General features: G+C 30.1%; 5 protein-coding genes across 8 annotated transcripts; all 5 read right to left on the reverse strand.

Moving 5' to 3' along the window:
* Window positions 1–306: 306 nt before the first annotated feature.
* LOC124940110 (ammonium transporter 3 member 1-like) lies at window positions 307–3,456 on the reverse strand. The gene is made up of 2 exons (XM_047480595.1): window positions 2,806–3,456; window positions 307–1,134 (listed from the first exon to the last, which is right to left on the reverse strand). Exons 1-2 carry the CDS (start codon window positions 3,454–3,456, stop codon window positions 319–321), a joined length of 1,467 nt encoding a protein of 488 aa, XP_047336551.1. The 3' UTR covers window positions 307–318.
* A 1,323-nt stretch (window positions 3,457–4,779) lies between these two features.
* On the reverse strand, window positions 4,780–6,400 carry LOC124940163. Its single transcript, XM_047480648.1, has 2 exons — window positions 6,245–6,400; window positions 4,780–5,376 (listed from the first exon to the last, which is right to left on the reverse strand). Exon 2 carries the CDS (start codon window positions 5,339–5,341, stop codon window positions 4,982–4,984), a length of 360 nt encoding a protein of 119 aa, XP_047336604.1. The 5' UTR covers window positions 5,342–5,376; window positions 6,245–6,400; the 3' UTR covers window positions 4,780–4,981.
* Window positions 6,401–7,358: 958 nt separating this feature from the next.
* Window positions 7,359–10,523, reverse strand: LOC124938830 (protein kinase STUNTED-like). Of its 4 annotated transcripts, none has more exons than XM_047479349.1 (10): window positions 10,169–10,523; window positions 9,998–10,092; window positions 9,570–9,891; window positions 9,085–9,486; window positions 8,752–9,000; window positions 8,502–8,665; window positions 8,347–8,426; window positions 8,125–8,272; window positions 7,894–8,043; window positions 7,359–7,817 (listed from the first exon to the last, which is right to left on the reverse strand). In XM_047479349.1, the coding sequence occupies exons 1-10, from the start codon at window positions 10,386–10,388 to the stop codon at window positions 7,593–7,595; spliced, it is 2,055 nt and encodes a 684-aa protein (XP_047335305.1). In that variant the 5' UTR covers window positions 10,389–10,523; the 3' UTR covers window positions 7,359–7,592. The 4 variants fall into 4 exon arrangements, with proteins under 4 accessions (XP_047335305.1, XP_047335307.1, XP_047335304.1 ...); XM_047479351.1 differs by having other exon boundaries at window positions 9,998–10,080; window positions 10,169–10,522; XM_047479348.1 differs by having other exon boundaries at window positions 8,502–8,674; window positions 10,169–10,522.
* A 4,635-nt stretch (window positions 10,524–15,158) lies between these two features.
* Window positions 15,159–16,040, reverse strand: LOC124939586 (germin-like protein subfamily 1 member 7). Its single transcript, XM_047480047.1, has 3 exons — window positions 15,959–16,040; window positions 15,690–15,830; window positions 15,159–15,577 (listed from the first exon to the last, which is right to left on the reverse strand). The coding sequence occupies exons 1-3, from the start codon at window positions 16,038–16,040 to the stop codon at window positions 15,159–15,161; spliced, it is 642 nt and encodes a 213-aa protein (XP_047336003.1).
* Window positions 16,041–20,000: 3,960 nt separating this feature from the next.
* On the reverse strand, window positions 20,001–21,888 carry LOC124939757 (amino acid permease 4-like). Its single transcript, XM_047480198.1, has 4 exons — window positions 21,711–21,888; window positions 21,405–21,638; window positions 21,229–21,322; window positions 20,001–21,163 (listed from the first exon to the last, which is right to left on the reverse strand). Exons 1-4 carry the CDS (start codon window positions 21,832–21,834, stop codon window positions 20,185–20,187), a joined length of 1,431 nt encoding a protein of 476 aa, XP_047336154.1. The 5' UTR covers window positions 21,835–21,888; the 3' UTR covers window positions 20,001–20,184.
* Window positions 21,889–23,307: the final 1,419 nt, after the last annotated feature.

The raw sequence follows: 23,307 nt of genomic DNA on the forward strand, positions 1-23,307 counted from the left end.
ATTTTTATTAATTAATTATGTGTATAAATAAAATATTTGTAATGCATAAATAAATTTAAATTTGACACGATAATATTCTTAAAAAAAAATTGTTTTTTGAAGAGCCCGTAGAAGTAGAACTTTCACTTCTAAAAATTTTCGAAAATCAATTTTAATTCTTATTTAAAACATCTCAAATTAACTTGAAAATTATGAGAATAATATGAAGTATGCATAATCATCTGGTTTTTAATAATTAAAATAAAATAAAAAGTGATTTTCATAATGAAGAATTCTACATAATAATACAAGTGTTTAATTTTTGTTAACAATTGATCTCTAGACAACTTGAGTAGCACCAGATGCCCTAAGATGAATATTATCATCGGAATAATCACGTCGTAAAATTCCATGCTTTGAAGAATCATACTTCTCCCCATCTCCCCAAAGCGCATACGCCTCCTCTCCATGAACCGCATCATCTCCGATCTTCAATTGCTCGTCGGACATCCTCAACGGCATCACCAGTTTTATCAAAACACATATAATCGAAGTAGACACAATATTCCACACAATTATGAACAATCCACCCACAATCTGTTTCATAATTTGACTTCCCCCTGAGCCGCCATAAACGCCGCCTCTGGAGTTAACCACGGGAAGAAACAGCGCCGATAGTCTGGGTTCGGCGAAGAGACCGGTGAGAATACCGCCTAGGTATCCGGCGACGGCGTGGGTGTGGAAGACGCCGAGAGTGTCGTCGACTTTTTGGAGGAAGGGGTACCGTTTGTGGACCACCATCATTGTGAACCATGGCACACTTCCAGAGAGGATACCCATTATTATTGCTGCCCATCCTTGAACTAAACCGGCGCCGGGAGTAATGCAGACTAGGCCGGTGATCATTCCTTGGACGGCGCCGATGACGGAGGGTTTGTTGAAGAAGATGACGTCAAGCCAGGTCCAAACGAGGAGGCTGGTGGCGGCGCATATGTTTGTGTTGAGAACGGCCATGGATGAATCAATGTTGGCGCTGTAAGGATCGCCGCCGTTGAAACCGGCCCATCCCATCCATAAAAGACCGGCTCCGGCCAACATTAGTAATACGTTGTTCGGAGGGAATCTCTCCCTGTCAACCGGCGATCTTGGTCCCACCTATATAATAATAATCATAATATTTTTAGATTAGCTAGGTTTAATAAGCTAATGTCTTTTTAATAGTAATTAAGTTATTCAAATTATTAATTAAAATTTAAATAATCTTAATTTTAGAAGAAATAGAGATTTTGAATTTGGAAATTGAAAAAAAATAAAAGAAATAGTTGAATCCTCCTAGTTTTAGACTCATACCAAGTGAACCATGATGATCCAATTAAGATGAATGATACGATCTTAATAATTTAAAATAGTGATAATTTGTCATTTGTTAAACAAACTTAGTCAATAGATAACTTGTTACTTCAAATTAAGATTCTCGACAATAAAATAACTACAATCACCGTAAAACTAGCTATAACCATTAATGAAGTCGGATGTTGTCAAGGAGAGATTAGAGATCGATCTCGAAATGAGAGTTTAATGGCAGTTTAAAAAATTCAGGAAAAGAAGAAGAATATTGAAGAATATTGTGCTTGTCTTCACTAACTTAAAGATAAAATATCATATCTATGTGTACTAAGGCTTACCTCATGATGTGTAAACACTAGGATGAAGGCTTATAGTTTAATAGTGTTTTATTTGAAGAATTAAAATAAATAAAAGGAATTAGGTCAAATGTCAATTTCCTTAATTTACAAATTTGTATTTTAGAAAAAAAGAAATTAAAAAAATAGACAACTAGATAAATAATTAATTTTGACCAAATTATAAGGTAAAATACTACATATCATATAGGGCACAGTGATTTGATTACCATTATATTATTTTAGGGATAATTATAGATACAACATTATCATTTTAAAATAAATTACACTCTAGAAAATTAATATTATTAATTAATTAATAGGTTGCCTTTCTCTATATATGTGATTGATTGTGTCCTCACTCTAAGCTAATCAATAAGGAGCTAAAATATTGACTAAAATCTTAAAGAATAAGACATTTAAATATTTAATCATTAGGATGATTGTATAAAATAATTTGTAGAAAAAAATTATTATTAGTTTTTTTATTTGAATTATATGGAGTTAACTCAACTCTCTAAAGTCAAGACATTAAGTTAGATATTTTAGTGAAAATTAAACATTTTTTTTATTAATTAAATTATTAGGTTAGAAAAAATGATTGAGAACATTCATTTCTTTTGTTATATTTTTTTCAAAAAAAAAGTTTTGATAAATCTCTTATAAACTTATTCTTAGTTATTTACTAAGTTATTTTTAATGATAAAACTTGTTTTATTAATCTATTTAATCTTAAAGTTAGCCATCCAAATCATAAACTAGACTCCAAATTAATTAATCCTACAATACTTGATTTTCCCTATTGTACAACATACTTAAATAATTATAATTATTTTACTACAAATTCATGATGACAATGTACAATTTCATTTTAAAGAAATAGGTTACTATATGATTACATTCAACTATATTATACGTCCACATATTTTGAATCCTTCTATTCCATAAAAATTAATATTTGTGGTGGGCAATTATTTGGTATTAAGAAACGGTCAAATTGTTTTATTAACTAAGAAATTTGACAATTAATCAATGTATTGTTTATTAGGTAATTCTCAAACTATATAAAACTTCAAAACCCGAAAATATTGACAAGAAAGTTGTAAGGAATAAAGTGTTATTTCTCGAGAATTGACGTACTTACCCAATAAGCGGCGACGAACCCGCCGATGCCGGAGGAAAGATGAATAACATATCCGCCGGAGTAATCAATAACACCCCAATGAAACAAAAAACCGCCGCCCCATAAACTAAACGCGCCGACAGTATAAGAAAACGTTAACCAAAGCGGCACAAACATCATCCACGCCTTTATATTCATTCTCCCCAACAAAGAACCCGCCAACAATATTAGCGTTATCGCCGCAAACGCGCATTGAAACCACACCATCGTAGCCATCGGATAAAACGGCGTTATCATCGCCGTCTCCACTGTACCGTTACGATAATACTGAGTCGACTCGGGCAACTGGGTCTGTTTGATTAGAAATTTCTGACCGAGTGCTGGACCCGCTTTTCCCCAGAAAGGTAGGAGCTTGTCGCCGAAAGACATGTTGTATGCCCAGGTGACCCAGCAAATGATGACGGCGGCGAAAGCGTAGAGAGCCATGAAGGCGGAATTGACGGCCCATTTCTTTTTAACGATGCTGCCGTAAAGGATTACTAGACCGGGGACGCTTTGGAGACCGACCAGGGTGCCGGAGATCATTTGCCATGCGTTGTCGCCTTTGTTTAGCCAGTCCGGCGCCGCCGCTGAGGTGTTTCCTTGGTATGCTAGTGGGACTAGTACCGACATGTTATTGATTAATGATGATCACTAGTGACGTCACACAACACACCCTTTTCTCACTCTTTTTCAATTTCGACCGACCGGGTTATATAATTGGGAGACTAATTGTGAGTGACACAAGATTCCCACAACCGGCGGATGAGAGAGACATTTATAATTTATGTCTTAAGTTTGTTTGATGCTACGTTATTTGGAATTTTATTATTTAAAAAAAATATATATATATATTTAATTATTTAATTATTATAAATTTTATATAAATATTTTTTTTTAATAGTTAAAAACAAATAATTATATTTTTTTTATAAGAAAAACTGGCTATTAAACAAATTATTAATGATTTAGTTTTGTTTTCTTATTTAATTTAAATAATTCAAAATTATCGAAAATCATTTCGCTCTCGTAGATTATATTAATAAAATATATTTTATTTTATTATTATATATTAATATTTTGTTTAACAATATTTTATCTCATCATTATCATTAATAATTAATTTTTAAATAACTCAATTATTTTAAAAATCAATTCCTAACTGAGAGTTTGATGATATTCATTTTTTATTTTATTCAAGCTTTTATAAATTCTATTTATTAATCACTATTAGTTTCGTCAACTAAAATATCCTTAGTTTATCTTAAAAAAAATATAAAAAATATATTATTATGATTTAACAAATTAAAAACTTAAATAACTTGTTTTTTTTTTTTAAACAAGATTTTATTTTAAATAAAATTCCAAAAAAATCTTATAAAACCATATTTGGGATAAGCCTAAGCTTTGTTTGACTTTGTTATTTTAACTTAAAATTATTATTTTTAAAAAAAATAATAATTAAATTAATATTTTAAATAATAATACAAAATAAAATGATAAAAAAAAGACTTTGAAAACAAGATAATTATGTAATGGTTGAAAATAAAGCTGACTTTCCATAGAAGATGGTCTGTAGCTATCTTGTAAACTGTATTACTAAATTACCAAAATAGAATAATTGAATTTAACAAAATAGTGCATATGTGTTAGTTGGTCAGCCACTTAAACAAAATATATAGACAGACATTCAAAATAATAATATTATTATTATTATATGAGCCAATACACAATTTGCACTAAAATTATCATAAACTAAATTAACATGTTAGAATATTTAATTTTAACATCAAACAATTTTTTTTAATAAAAAAGCACCAAATCAAACCATCTATAAAGAACAAGTTGTGAAGAATCATGACAATGAGAATTGTACTAGTCTCGCCAAGGAATAATCCCGGGTCACCAAAAATAACAATTGTTAATTAACCTTATGCATATCATAAATCATCATAAGATCAAAAGACCAAAAAATAAATCAAACTCAATACTCAGAGATAAGATGATTTTGATATTAAAAGGTTTAAGAACTTATATTGTTAGTATTATAGTCACTGGCTTTCTTCTACTCAATTGTGGTGTCTGCATTTGCTCAAAAGGATTCAACAGTACTATTCAAAAAGATGAACAGCATTGTGAATAGAAACGTGAAGAAAACCTAGTTGGATGGTTTGTCGACAGTACTAGAAGGGGCGGTGGTGATGTTGGGCTTTGCTATCGAAGTAGAAGCAGTTGTTGAAGTCTCCTCCGATTCAACAAGTTTCCTGAGTTTATCTTGAAGGACTTTCACTCTGGTCTCAGTCCTACGCAACTTCCTCCATCTGTAGGTAAACCAAAGCCCAAATCCACCATAAACTATCGTATAGGATCCCCAAACATATGGATATGTTTCTGCATTTTCTTTTATCCTTCGATACTGTGCTGCTACCATACCAAAAGGTGATGACCACGACGGTGACGATGATGATAACTTCCCTTCTTCTTTCACTTCTTCTAACTTGTCTGTAGATGACTCCATTCTTATTCTCGTGGATGATGCAGTCTTTGTATTTTCTGCAGCTTTAGTGAAAATCAATATACAATTCAATACAGTTCAAGAATCTGTTTACATTTCCACCTATGACTACTACAGTAGTATTAGCAAATTGACTATAAGCCACATTACAATATCAACCAAATGAAACACAATTTCGAAATGACACCTACAAACATATATCAGGTCGTAGTGGGCCTTATTCTTCCAATCCAAACCTAGTATTCGATACAATCGTAGTAGAACACAACCAAGTGTCAATTGAATGAGTCTAAACAAACTGAGCACATATTAAGAAAGCATCAAAATGGCTACCGATATGAAGTTGCTTTTTCTTCTGAACTGATATTCATATCACTCAGAGGTGAAGGACTGGAAGTAGGGACCCCATAGGGAAGGATAATTTACCAAAATTTAAACCCATTAGCAAGCATGATTGAGCGAGTGGACCTGGAGGCTACAGAGCTTAAGGGTAGGTACAGAATCTTATAACTCAGAGATTAGGGACCTCATATGAAAAAGGATAAATTATCAAAATTCTACTCAATTGAGCAGGCGCAGTCGTCCTGTTTCAATCAAAGATAATCATGCCCTACTGTTCTTCGATTTCCCTGTCAACTATCCATATTTTACTCTGACCTAAATTTGAGGGTAAATGTTTTATAACATAAAAGGGTTATCCGGATTGGATACTGCTTACAAATTCTAAGCCTGATTGAGTAAACAGATAGAACTTTCTAATCCAAGACAGAATTTGCACTAGGGTGTAAGCAAATCTTAGTAGCAGTAGCATTACAAATTCAAGTGAAGAATGCATGAATTAAACATAGACAGACCAAAATGGGTAACAGGAATACTAAGCTTGTAGGGAGAGAGAGTGAGAGATACCTGCAAATGGAGACAACGGTCGGCAAGGAAATGGATCGATTGGGAAGATGAGAAACCTAGTTAGCTGATCCCCGCATGATGAATGTAAATAAGAGGAGAACCCCGCCGGCGGAAAGCAAATCGCTTTCCTTTTCTTTTTCGTTACGACTAATTTGTTTCTTTATTTATTAGGTTACAAATACAGTCCTTTTTTTTTTTTTTTACAGTTAAAATAAAAAATATTAATTTATAAAAAATTAAAACCAATAATATGGGTTAAAAAAAAATTGATTTGTATAATTTTATTCACTCAAAATTTGCACTTAAAATATATTTTATTTTAATTTTTTTATCACTTTTTTTTAATTTCATAATCTTAGAAAATGATTATAATTATGACAAAATACTAGTTTTCAAATAACATTTTTTATTTTTGGACTAAATAGTTTTATATTATATTTTTTTGTTTTCAAATAATTTTATATAATCAAATCCCTTAATACCATGGTCTAATGTTAAATTACTCTTACAAATGACTCAAAAGATACACTCATATGATGGACATCCAAAACAATGATACCATAAAGTAGTGCAAATAGATGGAAAGAATTTTTAATAAATATTTTACAAGCCTCTAAAAATTATCATTATTCAAAAGTAACCAAACAATATGACCAAAATAATGATAAATTTATACAAATCATGAGAGAGATATTCGTAAGATTTGTTCACATAAAGATCTAATTCAGTAATTAAACATATGAAAACTATATATTCCATTACATAAATAACATGAATTTGAAAAAGAATGGACTCAAATACAAATAGTAAAAGATAAAAGAAACGTTATATAATTTATTTTGATAATTATTAAAATTGAGCAATCATCCTTATATCCGATTAAACCTAAGACAATTTTCCAAAAGGCTCAACTCCTAACATAAGATAACCCTTAAGATTTCCTGAATTCTTAACACCTTTGGAACTTTTATTTCAATATGGGAGTGGGAGCATATCTTTTTACTATTTGTATTTGATTGATCAAGAAAGTAAGTAAATAAAGCTAGCCAAATCCGAGAAGAAATCATCTTTTAGACTAAAAAAAACGAAGTTAAAAAGAAAAACACTGCAGCCATGGGGAAACCACCATACATAAATTATCTCTCAATTCCATATTGCACATGTACTCTTTTTTACCTTAGTACAAAAGTAGCCTAAATCATGAATTAGCAAGAAGAAGAGGAGAAGACCTAAACTTGCAAATCATAACCTCTCTTCAATGCTGTACATAAGCTATCAAGAAACAACAAGAATGGGTAAGTAACACTGTATATATTATATAACTATCTACACATACACAGAAAGACAGTTAATCGAAGCTAGAAGTGCGGCTCCATCTTCCTTGTAAATACTCCTCTACCCCTATATTCTGTTCGGTACTACAAACCGATGGCGAATCATCCTCTAATCCCACCAGGGCCAAATTTATATGCGATTGGATATTTACCGTGATCTCTTCAGAATCTTCCAAACCACTAAGCTGTTGTCTAGCCCATTTAATACTGTTTGCATCGCCTTGGAGGAGCTCTAAGACCTATTATTTGCCGCTAAATTAATTCAATTACAAATCTAAACAAAGTATAAACAATGATATAAAATTAACAGCTTACAATACTAATTCTCGGCCTCAACTCAGCTGCCTGTCTGGTGCAAAGATAAGCAGCCAGAACCATTCTCTCAGCTTCCTCGTTGCTATAAGCATCGCCTAACCTCGGGTCAAGTAATTCTGAAATTTTACCTTCCTTCACAATTGGCTTTGCCTGTTATAAACACTATAGTTATTAGAGAAGTCCATACATTTGCAAAATTATATGATTAAATGCGCTACTACTAATACTTACCCACATGACCAAACTCTTTTGGCCTTTTGGGTTCCCATTGTCAATTGGTTTCTTACCAGATAACAACTCTAATAGAATAACGCCATAAGCATACACATCGATTTTATCGTTCATGTTTCCATGCATGAAATACTCAGGAGCTAAGTAACTACAATCAATCAAGTATAACAAAAGTTATCCACTAAAGAAATTGGACGACCAACAAAATTTTAAAAATTATACCCAAATGTTCCAGCAACATCTACTGTCGTTGTATCATGCATAGACTGCGACCCATGCAAAGCCAGACCGAAATCCGCTAACTGCAAAACCCAACATTAGAAATTTGTTTAATAGTATTAAAAAAAGAGACTTGAGGTTTTGCACCATGTTCGAACCTGCGCATCAAAACGATCAGAGAGGAGGATATTGGAAGACTTAACATCCCTATGTATAATAGGATCATCACATTCATCGTGCAGATATTTCAGCGCCTGAGCAACATGCAAAGCCACTTTATATCTGTCTTCCCAGCTAAACATACTTCCCTTGACATTTTCATCTGATTTTACTAAATCAATATAGAATCATAATTAGACAAAATAACAGGAAAACGATTTTTGACCTAGATATTTATTATATATATACCATGAAGATTCTCCTCTAGGCTTCCTCTTGATAAGAAATCATAAACCAAGAGCATATGGTTGGCCTCCACAGAGAATCCGAGAAGGGATATTACGTTATTATGGTGCAACGAACTGATAGTCTCTACTTCCGATACAAATTGCTTGAATGCATCTTGTGATGGCTTCAAAAGTTTCACTGCAACTTCTTTTCCATCAGGAAGGTGCCCTTTATAAACCTCGCTACTACCGCCTTTTCCAATCATATTCACTGTTAAATCATATCTCACATTTTATTCGACGTTATCTGAACGAATTTATCAGGAGTAAAACAAGTTTAAGAAAGAAATCAAACCAGGCATGAAGTTCGATGTTGCTAAGCAAAGTTCTTCATAGCTAAATAGTCTGATTGTTGATGAGTACTTGTTAGTTAAATCGTCAAATTCCTTTGAAAATCTATCTAAGGAATGGCAAGGTAAAGGAGACATAGCATTATCAGCTCCAGCTGTGATATGTAAAACAACAGCATTCTTCTCATTGTAATCTGTACAACTGTGATCAACCTTGTTAGAGTTGGTAATCTTCTGATCAGGATAAACGCATTGCATTACAGTCTTCTTCTTCTTATCTGAATTGTGCTTGCTGTGCAAGAACATCTTTCGCAGAAATGCCCAACGATGCTTTGAAGCATGTGTCTTCTGGTTCTTGAACACTACCAAGGCCAACGAGTTTCCCTTGCTTTCCATTGTGCATGGTTCTGGTTTACACACAAAGAAAAACAATCAGATAAGAGATTTGACATTTAATAACCATTCATCATTGTCAAAGCTTCTGTCTTACCAGTTGAATCCCGATCAGCAACAATTGTAACATTTGATTCCTTATTTTTCTTACTCCCTTTTTTTGCACATTGCTTCTTCGAATGTTCATCTGATGTATCCGCGACTCGTTCAAACTGAATTTTGCCATTCTCCACAGCAAGAACAGAGAAATTTTTCGGAAGATGTCTTGCACAATACTTTGCAACTGTCAATTGTGACCGAATTCTATTATGAACCCTAGATATCCCCAAAATCAAACTTGCTTCACCATACAATTTAGCTTCCTGTACTAGAACTTTACGAACCGATGCACCCCTGCAAACCTTGAGCTTCAGATCCACCTAAAGGAAATCAACAAAGAAGATGTCAATTTCGTATTCTTATATCCTCGGGAAAGCAACGAAAAACTGATGCAAAGAGGAATGATAACATTGTAAAAGGTTGAACCTGTTTTAAATTGCAGAAACCTTCATAAGCAGCCATCATAGAATCAAAAGTGTTCACTAGAGACACGAGTGTAGACTGACCTTCTAAAATAGCAACTTGAAATAAACAAATGTGAGATTCAAACGACTACCAATCCAGAATAGAAACATAACAGTTCGTATGAATGGATACCGTTTTCGGAATTGTTAAGTATATGAAGAGCAATAACTCGATCCCCGGACCTAGCCACCTTAACCAGAGCCCATGTAAGTAACTCGTTACTCTGAGAATCCAACCTAACTCCAACCAATACCACTCTCTTATCGCCGATTCTTCCATTAGACGCTTCATCGCAATCAAAACCGCCGTTCTCTTCCTTTTCTCCTCCCACACCTTCGCCGGCGCACTTCATTACACCGGCGGTTCGTCTTCCGTCGTATCAACTCCGACGAAGCCGTCGGAATCCACCTTTTCTCCCGCCGGTCCGGCGTCTCCTCTCTCTCTATCTATCTCTCTATAGCGTATCAGAACTTCCTTTCACAATTAGGAAGAAAAACTTTCACGCATAGAAATTAACTAGAAAGGGTAATGATATGGTGCTTCTCACATCCTTCGTTTTATGGTGCACTTTTCTTACAACAATCGATCTCAGCCGTTGATTATATCCAACATTGTACTTTTCAATTGTTATTAATATAGTGGTCAGGAACCAGATGCTTCACACTCCATATTCCATAAATATTCGTCACTTTGATTTTATTCAACATTCTTCTTGTTTTTTTATAAATAATATATATTTTAGTTTATTTTTAAAATCAGACTTAAATTTAAATGTATTATTTTTTTAAATTAGACAGCTGTATTAATAAAGTTATATTGATATTTGATATACAAAAAAGGATATGTGTTTTGGTCATTATTGTTTATAAATAAATGCCATTAAATTCACTTTATTAATTAACAATGATTTATTTGTATTTTAAGGATACAAATTATATATTTAGAACTTTAATCATGTATTTATTTATGATCACTAAAATTTTTAAATTATACAAATTCAGTAAATAATTTCTTTAATCGTGTTGTAACTAGTTTGATTTGTAAATAATATTTCCCATTAGAAATGGGATGAGATCACATTTTAAAATTGGACATATCATAGACATAATTTGGTAAATATATATATTGGGAATATTTGTATTCATGCATATGCAAATACATTAATTGTGAAATTTAATTTAAACTTTAAAAGGAAATATTTATAATTATATGGAATAAAAATGAATATGATTCTTTAAGTTTAAATTTTACAATTCTATATATTTTAAATGAATTTTAATTTATTTTCAATTTATATAAAATTGAAATATTCATTGAATTGTATTTTTTTGTTTTGAATTTAGAAAGTTAGCATGAAAATTCATAATTAATTAATTATTAAAAATGTATTATAATGCTTTTATCAAATTTATATAATTATTTATTTTTCTTAATTATTATTCTCTTTGTAATTTGATTATAAGTATTCAATTTGTGTAATAAATTAAAGATATATTACAAATTTTAATATTAATAATGATAAAATATAATAACTATATATATATATATAGTATCTATTTAAAGTACTTCATTAATAACTTGATAATAGTAATATAATGATAATTATATTATTTAGTTATAATATTATTATTTTTATATTATTAAATATATTACAATAAATAATATTTTATGGCTGTAATCATAAAGCAATAAATATTAAATTTATTTTATCTATCATATATAATTATAAACAAAGGTATAATATAACAATAAAAAGTATATATCCGAACAACATTAATTTTTGTTTGTAATTATTTTAAATTTTGTATTACCGATTATTTGAAAAATCTTAAATAATTCCAAATGAATCAAGCCAAACAACCTTTGGTTGATTTCAAGGGTGCATACATTTCCATATAATACTAAATTGCATGTAACACAACAAGTGTGTTAGAAACAAAGGCAGATTAAATTAAGATTAAAGTCAATAATTAAATTTATAAGTTTTTTCTTTTAAAAAAAACATGGAAAGGTTATATTATAATTAGATGGTGGGTCAAAGCTTATTTTGTATCTTAAAACTAGTTTAACTAGTTACATCTCATCTCAAATGTTTCAATATATTGGAAATAAGGACATTATTTTACGTTGATTGGTTCGACGCTCTATATACTAATATTTGAAATTAATTGGACTAAATTTATTCACAAAATCTACTTAGTTCAATTAGTTATATATATACAAAAATATTATAGGTTACCTAACATCAACCTAGGTGTTAAAATATAAATGTTGACGGTGATAATAATAAGGTTAAAAACAACTTATTATAATAACTCAAGTACGAATATTTACGAATAATATTGTATAAAAAATTAAAAGTTGAATTTTCATTAATATATAATAGTTTAAAATATAGACTAAATAACTAGTAGGTAAATAGTTTTAAATGTTTTTAAGTCTTTTGGATTACTTGGAAAGTTAAGTGACTTGTAAAGCAAGATTCAACCTTGAGCCCACCCTGGCCCTTTAATGGTCAAAAGGGATTCTGTCTTTTGTAGTGGAGTTCGATGAGATTTAAAATTGTTTATTTTGTTGAATGCTTTATATATTTACTTATTTTTAAAGTTTTTTTTTTAATTTTTGTTGACGTTTCACTATCAGCATTCAACAGTCTAAATACTTTATTTCTTTTTAGCAAAAGAAAAATACTTTATTTTCTTGCATAGAACTTAGAAATAAACATTCAGTGTAAACAAAACTAAAGTATTATAACTAGTCTTGCATAGAACTTAGAAATAAACATTCAGTGTAAACAAATCTAAAGTATTATAAAATATTAACTGAATTTAGTAAATACATTTTTTTTTGTTCTAAAACAAAATATCAATGATAAGTGTGTGCAAATTAGACATAATTGGTTTGATCTTATGACCAACATATGCAGTATACACTTTAAGTATGTGGAGTATGCTCCATTGCTCCTCACATTTTTGTTGGTTGTTATATGGAACCTCCTTTAGAATTTATTCGGGATTTGTTGAGTTATGTCGGATATTGAAGGTTGTTGGGAAGTGTAACTCGGGCCATAATAATTAGACTCGGGAGTAAATGGGAATAACCCTGTTTGGGTGGTTTGACCTGTAGTTGATCGAAGATGAAATAGAGATGATATTATATCTCCGTCCCGATCTCACCCCGAACATTATAAACCCAATTAAATATATAAAATTACCGGTACATTTATTTATTCATTATACTTTATAAAAGTTTTAAGTTTATTTCTTTAAAATAACATATTATATTTAAATTTCCGTTTATATATTTTTATTATATAAAAAATTATTTTTGTAAGAGAATATGATATAAACGTTGTCCCGCGGGGATTTCTCGAAATCGAACGGGACAGGGACGAAAAACATTATCCTTCCTAATTTTATAATTTTTTTTAAAATAAGAAACTAGTTATGTCACATACTCACATTTTGTTTTGGAATCTGATCCTAACATATATTCAACCGGATTATTCTATTTAATTTATATTATGTTTGGGTGAAAAAAAATATTACCAAATTAAATTTGATCCACAATTTTTTTTATTTATTTAAGTTAAAAGATCATTGGTTCGTGGGAAATAAATATAATAAATAGAAACAGAAATGGAAATGACTAAATATAAAAGTTGACATGCAAGTGTAACCTACATATGGAAAATGACTACTAATTTATTTAAACCCACTATTCTGATGGGCTTATTCCATTTTTGCATGCTTGATTCGAATAATTTAAATAATCTATAAATTACTCATAACTTTTTTTTTTTATTTTATAATTTCTTATTTATCAAATATTAAAATCTATTTGTTATTATATATTAATACTTTTTAATAATTTAAAGTAAATAAAATTATTTATATAATACAAATTCAAATAAAGCCCAATAATTGCATCTTGTATTATCCCAAATAGTATAGAGGTTACAGAAAACAAAACTACAAGTTAGCCCATTCAAATGCCAAACTTAAAAATATAATAAATATGGGTTTTACACCAAAAGTAATAAAATGTGAATGTTAATGTTGCATAGAGGGAGTATAGAGGGAGTGGTGGTGTTTTTCTTTTCAATTTATTATTAAGTCACATATTATTTTAAAAATTCATAATTTAGATTTTTTTTTATTTCTTTCAAATAATCCAAGAATTAAAAAAAAAAAATCATAATTAAAAGTCGGTTATTAAAAGTTAAATCCTAGTAAAAGAAAAAGAACAAATATATCCCTAAAGTAATATTAAAGTGTAAATTTGGTCCCAATGAGTATGACTTGAACAAAAGCTAATTAAAATTATTAAAGAGAGATTCAAATATCAATCTTTCTCCCACTTGACATGCGCAGGTTCCAGTTGTAGGGCGTAATCCCACTATTGCTTTCATTCTTTACAAGTCTCTAATCTTTATTTATTTTTTATTTTTATTTTTATTTTTTTAATGTAATAAAATGAGCTTTTTGAAAAGAAAAACATATATATGAATCTTGAAAACACTTTTCCATTCATATTGATGCATTCATAAATGCAACTTTATAGCACTTTGAGATTCAATCTAGTGCAAAATTTTCTTTTAATATCACATTTTTTTATTCTTTTCGGTTTGCTTTGTTTTGAAAAATATATATTCGGAGTTGGATCCGTTGTTTGAACAATATATATAAATTTACTTAAGAATATCATTTTCAGTTATCTCATTTGAATATTAATGTTTTATATATCTTGATTATATATTAACAAATTTAATAATTTTCAAACACATCTCAAATTAAATGTTTTCAAACAAAGTCAAAATATTAGATGTTGGTTTAATAAAAATCAAACAAAGTATTCAAATAATTTCAAAAAGTAAATTAAGATTACAAACTAGTAGCACTTTAATTATTTGAATCAAACATTATGATGATAAATGGTACATTAATTGGGAGTAGATTTATTCATAGATAATGGAATCAATGTCCTTATTGATGCTATAAAACAATATATATATATATATATATATATATATATATATATATATATATATATATATATACATAAAAGTTCAAATATGTCATTTAATGTAAGATGCACAATATACTTTATATTTTTAATATGTTTAGTTGTTGTCCCACCAGAATTGAGATTGTAGATAGTTGATCAAATTGTTGTCTACTTGAAATGCCTTGGAAAGGACATCGACAGAGATTTTAGGATCCGAACCAAACACAGCATTGGCAATGGTAATAACACCTGGGTTTTGGCTGCTTAGACCGGCAAACGCGATTGCATTTGTTTTACCCACGTTCTGTTGGAAGTGAATGAGACCTTCTGGGAACACAAAAACATCTCCGGGGTATAATGTTTTTGTGAATAGTTTGTTTTTTTGATTAGGAATGTTGGAAGTTACAAATCCCACAAGGAGGGTTCCTTCCAAGACAACAAGTACCTCCGTGGCACGTGGGTGCGTGTGGGGTGGATTCAATCCATAAGGCGCAAAATCGATACGAGCTGCCGAGATTCCAAGAGTATTCAAACCTAATCGATCATACATTACAAATTATATACAAAAGACACTATATTAGTAACAAAATAAAGCTAACTAATTCTTATAAGATATATATGCATAATTTTGATTTTTTATATGTACCTTTTAGTTGCGCAACATTAACTGGAGTTACAACTGATCCAAGTGGATTTGCTGTATTCCCGGCCTTGTTGAGTCCTCGGTATAGAAAATCATCAGCCGAAACAAGATTTGGATTCTTGCAGAACTTTCCGTTCACAAACACTGCACACATAAAGAAGAAGGAATATATAAGGTTGGATCATACATGAATGCATGCATGTGTTGCATGTTTAGAAGTATAGAAATTGAATAAAAAAAATACATGAATTTATAATAAGATAACAACATACATCCATTTTTAGGATCATCAACAGCTACACAGAAGTCTTGGAGAGAACTAGGATCAGAAGCATGAGAAAGTGTGAAAGCCATAGCCAAGATCATGCAAACTATGATTATCTTCATCATTATGAAATTATAGCTTAGAAAAGAACAGGTTTTTGAGTAAGGTTGGATGAAGATAATGTTGGATATCATGTATCTATTTATAGGGGAGGCTGCATTGGAGATCAGTTTGATTTTTTCAATTATTTGATCATATGTTTATTATATATATTATTATAACCAAGTCATGATTAATAATGAATGACCAAGTTTATGTTTTTCATTGTGTATATCCATTTTTACTTAATAATTTAATATATTTGTCATGTCTTGTTAGAGTGCTAGATTGAATGGTTCTTCAATAGGCACACCAACTCCTTATTGTTTAATGAACATATATAATTAATGTCATCTATGACATTTAAGGCTGAGATTTTTTTTTTCCTTTGTGAAGAACATTTCTCGAGAAAGAAATGACTAATATATTTCATGAATTGATCGTGTCAAACTTGGACGCAATGGGATATTTAATTATATATTTATTTGGGTGGGAGGTTTATTTAATTGGGGGTGTATAGTAAATACTATTGGACATTTAATGAGAAAAAAAATTCATTGTTGCATATGTTGTATATCAATGCCTTAGGCACTTGCAGCTAAAATATCTGACTCAACCCTTTTAACTACGCCACACACGATGATAAAAATAAATTTTCGCTAATAATATATATTTTTAAATGGTCCGGGTGTGAAAACTTAAACTCATGATCTTGAAAAAATAAGTTACTACTACTGAGTATGAGTTTTCACTTTGTCGTTAATATTAATATAATATATAAATATGGTTAATAGCTATTAACAATTGTGTACTTACCATTGTGATATAGTTTACATTATTTATAAATATTAATAACGAACAACAATAAATATTTAAACTATCAGCGAGGATATTAAGTTAATAGGGATAATTCATTTTTTTTTTTAGATTATCAATTTAGTTTGTCAGAAAATAAACTATCTGACATAATATCAACCACCAAGATTTACAAAATAGAAAAGACTTTTGAAGGCTCTATTTTATGCAGAATTAGCATTATACCTCACAACCACGACCACTAAAAAATCAAACCGTGATCTTGAAGGCTCCATTGTCGGAAACTGAATTATATATGTGGCATTGGTCAGTCTTCCAATAAGCTTACATCTTTTTACTTTTTACCTTTTTCATGAATTTTATGAATTTATTAATATAAAATTGATGTTGAGTGAACAATATTAAAGACAATGTTCAAAGTTTTGAAATATTTATTTTATTGATTGGATAAGAGTCTGAATAAAAAGATTATTTATAAAAGGGTCCTATGTAGAAGATCAACCTCAAATACTGTTAAAGGGACCAAGTAAATTAACTAAAATAACCTCTCCTTTTATTAGAGAAGGGGACGACGATAAACACAATATGATCATCTATAAGAGAGTAAATGTTATTTAGACGATTTTTTTACGACAAAAGATCTGCTTTAATTAACTAATATAGTGTCACAAACTCGAACAAAACACAAAACTAATTTTAAAAACTCGATATAAATATATAAATATATATTTGATATTGCCTTGTGATTTGCATTGGTAATCTTAGTGGTGACGATTTCAATCAGAATCTATAGCTTTACTGGTAAAGTAATTAGATATCTAATAAGGATTTGTTGCTAAGCAAACTTTTAATTAGTAGCTTTAATTAAAGATTGAGCAGAACCAGATTCCTAACATGTGTCCAAGTTAATAGTGTTCTTATTATGTCTTAAAATTATTACTGTTCTTTGTTAATCATACAATCTTAAGCATTTGTTGACTCAATCAAAATTTTAATCTAATAGTAAACTCACATATATTAAGATACAGTATATATATATATATATATATATATATATAATATCAAGAAAATATATTTCCATCACTATTATTTTGTAGTGCAGACCTATGAGAATGATTTCTATCTTCATTTAAGACGTTTTAAATGTGAATCGATCTTGTCATTTTTTAGAACCATTTTCCTATCTACCGGCCACCCTCCATTCACTTTCCCAAAATACCCACTTTCTCTCACTAAATTCATTAATTAACTCACTAATTATATATTTCTCTCCCTAAACTTAATAATTACTTAATTTTATAAACATAATATATATATAATTAAAATTAATAATATTTTATTAAATAATTAAAACTTATATATTAAAATAAAATGTATATTTTTTCTATGTAGTTTAATTTTATTTATATAAATTATAATTATAAAATTAAGTAAAGATATAAATAGGTGTGTAATTTTAATATTTATATAATATATATTTTATTTAAATTATTTAAGTATTATTAATTTTATTATATAGATAAAATATATTAATATTTATTTAAGAATTTTAATTATTTGAAAATGTGAATGAGTTAATTATGAGTTTAGAGATAGAACTGAATATTTTGGAAAAATGAATGAAAAGGTGGGTATATTAGGAAAAAGTGAATGGAAGTTGGGTAAACAGGGAAAGAAATAGTTCTCAGATTTGATCGTTGAAAATAAATGTAAATTCAAATAAAGGAATATATTCTTATAATTTAAGCGGTGTCATACATAATCTTTTGAAAAATAAAGGTCTTTTTTTAGTTTTGATTTGTAGGGTACTATGAAACATTATTTGAACTTTTAAGGAAAGGGCTTAATTATAATTATTCTCTTGAATTTGCAATTGATAATGGAATTTATTTTTAATTTTATTAAGTTGGTTTTTTATTTTTTAGATTATTCCCAATATATATCTACCATAGCCAAAATCAATGAACATAAAAAATTAACTAGAGGTCATCAAATATGTATGTTCTAAAAAAATTCACTCAATTTATGTATTTTTAGTTACAATATATCTATTTATTTAAAAAAAAAAACCATTCCAAATAAAATACGTACAATTATATAAATTTTTTTTGGAGGAAAACAAAAATGTTACTACGGATGAAGTGTGTAGCCCGCAAACACACTTAATCATTTAAGTAGGCGCAGAATTTGCCGTCTGACGGGCTCGAACCTAGGAATTTAAGGTTAGTATTCACTTCTTATGGGCGCTAGGCTAGAAGAGGTGGATACTAACACTAAGTTCCTGGGTTCAAGCCCCCCCGTTAGGTGACAAATTATGCGCCTAGTTAAATAGTTATGTGTGTTTGTGGGTTACATACTTAATTCATTGTAAGAAAAAAAAATTATTCTCTTATCTTTTATATTTGTTATATTGTCTTTGTCGGTGATGATCGCAACTACTATCCGATGCCACTTTTTTCAATTTTATCGTGGCAGCAGATCAAGTGTCGAGAAAACTCTCATTATATTTATTGAAAATGTGGTGACATCACTTAACCCCATTGATTTATGTTCTTCACGTCACCTATCTATTTGTCGAATCAAATATAAGTTTCCTAAATAGTTCATTAAGGGAAAGAAAACATCCATATTATGAGGACTTTTTGGAATTGCATCATCAACCAGTTGGAAATAAAGAAGAAGAAAAATATGGTTTGAAAATTTTCATTATGCTATGCATGATGCATGATTTCAATTTACCTTTTCAAAATTTCAAAGGATCAACCAACAAAGATCTTTCCAAGGCCTTTTTGGAAAAAGTTAATCCATCTTCAATTTCTTAACATGAAAACAATCCATATTATAAGATATCACAACCTACAAATGAATGTTTTTGATACCTTAACAAATAATTATAAATTGATGACAAAATTCATTGTAAAAAAACAAATATCAACCTCAAAAGTTGATCAAAATATCATTATTCTTATTGCATTTTAAAGTTGGACTCATGCAACTACATATCTATAGAATAACGATATTTTTTTTAAAACCTCACTTGTTATTTGATTTCTATTTAGATTTTGATTTATACATTAATACTATTACATATGATTAGTGAATACTATTATATATATAGAGAGACAGATAGATCGATTATAAACCAACAAAGCAAAGCCGCTTTTTTTAGGGCTATATATATAATATGACCAAACATTACATATATAATTAATGATCATAAAATAAAAATGGTTGCCCATTTTACAAATAAACCCATTTAATTTATTACATACTAATTAAAATTCATCCAATAACATGGGTTTGAAGGGTTTATAAACCTTAAAGATCATTCATAACTCCGGCAATAGATCCAACGGCCGCCAAAGCAGTGATTAACAGACAAAACAAACTTAACATTTGCAAACAAACCCATTTTCTACTCCACTTCTCCACCTTCTTCTGCACAATATACATCTCCACCGGAAAGTAAACCGTCAACGGCCAAAAACCCATTGCCCCAAGTATCCCCGCAACATCATTAAAGAAAGGAAGCAACATCGCCACCGCCGTCGTCATCACCACAAAACTCGATCTCCATACCAGACGAAACATGTTCAACTTGTAACATGGGATCAACGGAATACTAACTTTCTTGTTGATGATGTTACTATCCGGCCATTTTTTTGCTGCCCATTTCTCGACGAAAGCGAATAAGGGTTGACAGAAGACTTGGTAGGCGCCTACTAGATGAACAACAATGGCGGCATTTGCTATGTTTAAGAGCCAGAATGGGTTGAAGAAACCGAAACCGGTTAGAAGGTTTCCCGGCGAGGAGTCACCGAAGGCGCCGTAACCCATGCATCCACATAATATGTAGAATGTTGTTGTTACTCCGATGCTGATTAAGGTTGCTTTTTTCATTGTTTTTGATTCAGATGGTGGGGATTTGATTGTGTCTTGGATTTCAATTAGGATAATCGAATAGGAATATGCAAATGCTATGTCACCTAGGGCTTGGAAACTTCTCCATATCTTCACTGTTTTAGTGATAGTAGTTCCATTAATGGCGATTCCATTTATACTTCCTTTAAAAGTTCCATTTGCTACGACTTTAGTTATTCCAAGAACAAGTCCAATTGAAGAGTAAGTAAAGGACATTATAGCAGCAAGAATTGAAAGCCACCATATTTGATCAAAATCTGGAATTTGTGAGAATATGATTTGTGTGATTCCGAATAAGATCATGTAAGGATTACTCGACATTTTACATGGGTTCTTTTCTCCATTCTTGTGGAAACAATCGGATCTCTTGATTGCCCTGAAATCATTTTAATCAATAAATTCACTACATTGGAAAAAAAAATTGAATCTTTTTTTACTTACATCATGCTTATAGATGCTGCAATTGTGTATCCAACTGCCACTCCAAACAAGTTGAGGTACTGAACAAACCCACATAACTTCACCTTAACTCCGCCTGATCAGATCATATCAGATGTTACATGCATTAATTAATATGTAGTAATCAATGGATGTATAAGTAAAATATAATTATGTACCGAGATTAGATCGGACTGCATCCGTGTAAGTATAATTCCTCTTGCCAGAATCGGGATCGGCAGATCTATAGCAATCAGCTAAGAGACCGGAAGTATAATAGATGACAAAGGAGAAGAAGAGCATGACAATAGGACCGGCGACCCAACCCAACTGAGCTATGGCCCAAGCCAAAGACAAAACTCCTGATCCGATCACCGCGGTTATAATGTGGGCACTCGCAGTCCAAACAGTTCCTAAAACAGGGGATGAGATAATCAGAAATCTATTGTGTTTATAACTTGAATGTTAATTTCGTTCTTAAGTACCTGTTCTTTGAGGGCGGCCATCGTCGTCGACAGAAAAACTGTTGGAGTTGCCGTTTTGCTGAAACATGTCTACGGTATAGACGTCGTCGTCGCTGTTGTTGTTAATGTTATTGTTATCAGCCATAGAACACTAAAGTTCAAATATTTATCTCTCTTAATTTAGTGTAGTGATCAAATCGATGAAAATAAGGTGGTATTTATAACCTTTGGGAATTGAACCGTTGGGAATTGAAAAAGAGTGGTTGGGATGATTAAAAAATTGGTGAAAATCTAAGGTCATTTTTTTTTTTTTTTTTTTTTTCGGTTGATTTTTTAAAAAATTCAAACCAAATCAATTTTCAAATGAATCACTTCTCAACTATCACATCACTCATTTTATAAAGAGGAGTGATAGAAAGAGGGAATTTGGTGAGGAAATGACTTGGCATCACCTTGTTTGATAAATGTAAAAGTGGGAGGAAAGAGAGAAAATAGAGAAATTATTTGATTTTTTCATCGAATAAGATTATGTCAAGTCATTCTCTCACCAAATTCCCTCACCTAATCATTTTTCAATATTAAAATACTTTTTATTTTAAATTATTATTTTTATATATTAATACCCTTTAAGTTTTTTTACCAAAAATAATCATCATCTTTTTAAAATCATCAAAAATCATTATTTGTTTCTCCCTTTAAGTTTTTAAAAAAATCAAAATCCAAACAAAGCCTAAGTGCCCAATGACTTGAAAACGTTATAGGACTTGACACGACATAAAAATTAGTGCTTTCTATCTATTATATATAGGGTTGACTATAGTTTTTAATAATATATACACATGCATGGTGGGTAGGGTACCCTTTAATGTGATCAAATCTTTATTCAAGTTAAACAATTAATGTTATAAATAAATAGCACCCTTAACCGAGAAAAACTAACCCTTAATTCTCATTTAGCTTAATAATTAGCCCTCTTAATAGATAATAATAATATGCAATGAAATCTCAAAACTACAAATGCAGAGGCATTGTTGGGACCTTGTGGTCCTTTGCAAATGATACATTAAATAGTTCGGGACCTCGTGGTCCATTCACAGACTGGGACCTAGTGGTCCATTCACAAATGATACATTAATTATAGGTTGGGACCTGGGACCACGTGGTTCCTTTACAAATGATAAAAAACTATGAATAAAACAAATAAATTTTTTTAAAAAAAATAAAAAAAATATATATAAGGCCATGCATATCACCTTCTTACATTAAAAAAAAAATAACTAAAATTCTTTTTCGAGTAGGCTTATTCACCTCAACCATAAGGTAAATTAAGTATGTGTATAATAAAATCTAAGAGAAGGAACTTCCTCTACATTATTAGTGAACTTTTTGTTTTTACTAGATTAGTGAACTTACTTGAAATATATTGAAATGAATATCCAATGTTGGGTTTGAGGGTAGTTTGCTCTCGGTTTGCATGGTTTAGATTAAGTTATTTAAATATATATTCAAATTAAATTTATAAAAAAAATAGTTAAATTCACTATGATACTTTAAGAGTCAAAAGAGTCATATTTAAGAAAATGAATTTAAGTTGAGGTGGTAGACGATAACTGTGGCA

Source organism: Impatiens glandulifera, chromosome 5 (genome assembly GCF_907164915.1).
Source record: "Impatiens glandulifera chromosome 5, dImpGla2.1, whole genome shotgun sequence".
In the NCBI taxonomy this organism is placed as follows: Eukaryota; Viridiplantae; Streptophyta; class Magnoliopsida; order Ericales; family Balsaminaceae; genus Impatiens; species Impatiens glandulifera.